At 38.3% G+C, this 4,861-nt stretch overlaps 1 protein-coding gene across 1 annotated transcript; it reads left to right on the forward strand.

Moving 5' to 3' along the window:
* Positions 1 to 420: 420 nt before the first annotated feature.
* LOC136397982 (myelin P2 protein) lies at positions 421 to 3,977 on the forward strand. The gene is made up of 4 exons (XM_066372432.1): positions 421 to 518; positions 2,270 to 2,442; positions 2,652 to 2,753; positions 3,863 to 3,977. Exons 1-4 carry the CDS (start codon positions 446 to 448, stop codon positions 3,911 to 3,913), a joined length of 399 nt encoding a protein of 132 aa, XP_066228529.1. The 5' UTR covers positions 421 to 445; the 3' UTR covers positions 3,914 to 3,977.
* The last annotated feature ends 884 nt before the right edge of the window (positions 3,978 to 4,861 follow it).

Genomic DNA, 4,861 nt, shown 5'->3' on the forward strand with positions numbered 1-4,861 from the left:
TTCTCCCTCAACAAGAATTCTTAATTGTTCAGACTCAGGATTGAGAGTGAGTGCACGCACACATGCCTCCATTCATCCATGCTCAGGTCATTTAGTTCAGTATGGGACTCAATTCATGGCGTCTTTCCCAAAGCATCAAGGACCTAAAGTGTTTCTTAAAACTGCAAGGTCGACCAGAAAATTTTTTTGAAACTTCAAATAGTACTCTCATTGATTTTCATAAAAAGTCTTTGGAGACTAAAGGGACTATTATGTGGAGTTTCTTTTGTCCTAGTGGATGATTGATGAGGCATTCATCGCTTGGGTCTGACTCTGCGTTTTCCTGTGGGTCTCTGTGGGGGTCACATGCTGTGGGCATCTTTGAAAAGCGTTTTCAGAAGCTTCAGCGCCTCACTGGAGTCTCCTGAATCTCATCAAGAACTGAGTTGAATTGTCATCCAGCACAATGAGCAACAGGTTTGTGGGCACCTGGAAGCTGGTCTCCAGTGAACACTTTGATGACTACATGAAGGCTCTGGGTAAGAAGGGTTTTTCCTTCCTCTGCTAGGGAAGACTCCTTTGGAGCAAGCTTTATGACTCTTCCCTTCTAGTTCCTTCTCCAGGAGTCGGGGGAAGTTGCACAGGCCACCTTCTGTCCTCCTCCAGGATCGATCTTCTCTTGTGTCAGATGATTTTGTTGCATTTCGTTGGTGACAATTTTCATAGATTTTTAACCTACAAGGGAGTTGCTTAAATGCATGGAACTTCCACTAATTCCACAGGTGGTTTCATATCCCTAGTGCTTTGGGTTCACACCTGCAGGAAAGAAGTCTTGGAAGTTCCGTCAACCGATCCCCTGGCTGTCCTGAAAGCTAGATTCATAAAAACTGAAGTGCTCATAATATAAGCAGTTGAAGATATTGAAGTTAACATTTTGGTGCTCAGCCGTACTGTGAGTTTTTTCTCTCTAGGTTGTCTATTATTACATAATCATGTAGACAGAGAGTTTGTAACGAAGAGATGCATTCAAGTAGGATGTTTGTAGCCTTGGGAAGTTACTGAGATAAAAAGAATTGGGCCATGGCAGTGAAGTCACACTCAGTGACACCAACATCAGGCTTTCCTGGAGCTGGAGCAGCAGATACAGATGGAAAAATTTCATCATTAGTTATGTCAACTGTATTTGACACTATGTCTAGACAGTGTTTCATAGATATGAGCCCAATCGATGGGAAGAGTCTTCTCATACTTCCAGAGCTGTATAAATCTAATAGCAGTGATGACAATGACCCCAGGTTGCCATGCTTGTCAAATGCCTGTAGCTTCACTGGCCTGTTCAGAAAGATTGTGAGAAAGGTTCTATTTGTAGATAAAACGAGCAAAATCATGTCACATTGCCTGGAAAACTTCAAGACCTTATGGGGAATCTATCCATTCGATCAGATTGGTTAGATGTATGGTCTTCACTTTACAGCTAAGAAAGAAGCAACATATGAGAAAGTCTCAATGAAGGACTCCCTAATTCTGTCATTTTTAAATTTTAGGATACATAGGAACACCTGGGGGTTGGTAAATGTAAATTCGCAGCCTCTACTGTAGAAATTTAGTTTGGAAAACATTACCTTAAATCATATAAGATTAGTCAGAACTAGAAAAAAAAAGAGTACAGTTTGCAATTCTTTATTAGGCCTAACTCTTCACTTATATTTAGTGTGTGTGTGTGTGTGTGTGTGTGTGTGTAATTTGTAGTGATACAGGTCTTGAAGGGAGATGGATTTCCTACAGACTAGATTTAGGGGTCAAAACAAACTTTCAAAAGTGAGATTCTATCAAAGATATGTGTGTGTGTGGGGGGGGAGTTCTTTCCTATATCCATAATAGGTTACTGAGGGAGAAAAGTTATAGAATAGTATGCATATTTCATTGTATCATTCAAAAATATACCCATGATATATGTACAAACTGAGATGTCTATACTGGCCCATATAAAGTATATAATCAGTGATATTTGGTGGAGCATAATGTTGGATGTGCTCAGGTAGATGACTAACCCTATTCAGACTGAATAATTTTATCTTTTAAATCTGTAGACATTAGCTTCATAATAACAAAACCTGAAATATTCGAGTCCATAACACATGTTTCCATTAGGTGATGACACATGGGAGGAGGTCCTTAGTAGGTATGACATTACCTGCCATCTACACACCTGAGGCAAACCTGGGCCCCTACAGTCTCTCTAGGGGCTCTCTCTGGGTCAACACAATTCTAATACTACCTTGATTTTCAGGTGTGGGGTTAGCCACCAGAAAACTGGGAAATTTGGCAAAACCCAGAGTGATCATCAGTAAGAAAGGGGATTTTATAACCATAAGGACTGAAAGCACCTTTAAAAATACAGAGATATCCTTCAGGCTAGGCCAGGAATTTGAAGAAACCACAGCTGACAACCGGAAAACAAAGGTAACCTTTAATGTTTCTCTTCGAATCTGCAGTCTGAGAGAGAGAGAGAGAGAGAGAGAATGAATTACTCTTGCTAGTGTTAACGGGGTGGACTGCTTTTTTCTGTGTGGTAAGGGACCTCTCTTATAAAAATAGTTCAATACTGGATACACTACTCCTTTGATCAACCAACGGCCAAGCACACCAATTCCGTGAACTTGTCCTTGCAGAGTGTCGTCACCTTGGGGAGAGGCTCACTGAACCAAGTACAGAAATGGGATGGCAAAGAGACCACAATACAGAGAAAGCTGGTGGACGGGAAAATGCTGGTGGTAAGAGGATTTTTACTCAGTGCAGAAATAATATTACTTGAATAAAGAAATTGGTTATATTATTTTCAAAATATTCTTTTTTCTTTGGAATCCAAATGGATAAGGAGAAAGATGGAGAGTGAAGTCAAAGTTAATGTTTGGGTGATATGTAAACTATCAAGAGTTCAAGTTCAGGTTTCAGAATTTAGAAACAACAAAGCCTACTTGTTATTTTAGAAATAAAAACATGTAAAAATGGTAGTAAAGCTAAAGAGTATATGGATAAATTTCACTAGCTGGGACTCACAAAGAGAAAAGTAGTTCTAAGTTCTAAAAGCAAAACAAATCCAAAAGGCTCAATTACAGAATATTTGTAGATATTTAAGCACTTAATTTTCAAAAATCTGTATTAACTTGGACTAAACCATGTCAATTGTAGAAGCTGAGCTTATTGGAGACCTGTTTTATCGGTAGATAAGAAGGATGACAGAGGTTACATGAGATGACCTCTAAATTTTTTTTTAAAGTTTTAGGCTCTGTGCTTACTAATTTATACATATGTTGACTATAAATAGATTCACATAGTGCAGGGGTCGGGAACCTATGGCTCGTGAGCCAGATGTGGTTCTTTTGATGGCTGCATCTGGCTCACAGACAAATCTTTAATAAAAAAATAATAACATTAAAAATATAAAACATTCTCATGTATTACAATCCATTCATTTCCTACCACTCATTTTCATGGTTGTGGGTGGCTGGAGCCAATCACAGCTGTCCTCCAGGACAACACCAAATTTTTATTGGATAATGCGTAACGTACATGGGTCGTTGTATGTCTCTCATGGAATTACATTTTAAAATATGTGGCGTTCATGGCTCTCTCAGCCAAAAAGGTTCCCGACCCCTGAGCTAGTGTTCTGAACGTCTCCTCCTTTAGTGCAGAGGTTCTTACCCCTGGCTGCACAATAGATTTACATGGGAAGTTAATACCAGTATAGGGGCCCCAACACAGATCAAACCTCCTGGAGGAGGAAGAGCCATAAGTATTTTCTGTTATTACTACAAATTTGTTGTCCTCTAGTTTGAGTTTTAGCTATTCAATTCTGCTCTCTCTCTCTCTCTTTTATAAGGAATGTAAGATGAAAGGCGTGATCTGCACCAGAATTTATGAGAAGGTCTGAGAAAATCGATGCCTCATTGAACTGATTTGAGCAGTTAATGTTGTAAATCAGCTGCTTTCATGGGCAAAATCTGACTATATACTGAAGTTTGCTTGTTTCTGCTTTTGTCTTAATAGGTCAGAGAGGATTAATTTACAATTCAGCCTTATTTAAATATTTCCAATTTGCATGCACACCTTTACTATATTAAAGTATGTATATTGGCCTGACATAAATAGTTGAAAATTTCATTTAATTATTTGTAAAATATACTTGAAATGCTAACTAGAGGAAGTAAATACATTGACCAAGGGTAGCAAACACAAAGGCCTCCAGGGTGGTGAGGAAGAAGGATCAGAAGTGAGGCAATCTAGAAGGAGCTGTTTCAATGTAAGGATTCTAATTTCAGCTAAAATGGGCAGCCTTGGCTCTACTCTAGTCAATTTTTTAAAATAGAAGGTTAATTTATAGACAGTAAAATGCATGGATGTTAAAGGTAGAGTTTAATCCGTTGTGACAAACACATGCACCCGTATAACTCACATGCTGATCAAGACTTATTTTTGATCAACTATTATCTATTTTAAAATTTTAGGTGCAACACAATCCTTACATAATTCTTTCTCCTTTTCTTCCTCTCACTGCAACAAATATCCTCAGTTTTCTATAGTACTGGGTTTTGCTCTACTACGCCCTGAAAGTACTTCCTAATGACAGCTGTGAAGGGAATTTATGTAGTTCCAACAATCACATTCTTACTGAGCATTTAGAAATTCAAGTCTGGCATTTAATGCCATGTCATTCTGCAAAGATGACATTGTAAACAGGCATGGCAGCTTTACTAGCCTGGTTATTTTAAGCAGGTTTATGATGAGTAGAACAAAGACTGTTTTAAATTGTTTTTCTATAGCAGTGATTTTCAACTGGTGTGCTGCAAGAATTTTATTTTATTTTTTAAAGATTTTATTT

This window comes from Saccopteryx leptura, chromosome 3 (genome assembly GCF_036850995.1).
Source record: "Saccopteryx leptura isolate mSacLep1 chromosome 3, mSacLep1_pri_phased_curated, whole genome shotgun sequence".
NCBI classification, from domain to species: domain Eukaryota; kingdom Metazoa; phylum Chordata; class Mammalia; order Chiroptera; family Emballonuridae; genus Saccopteryx; species Saccopteryx leptura.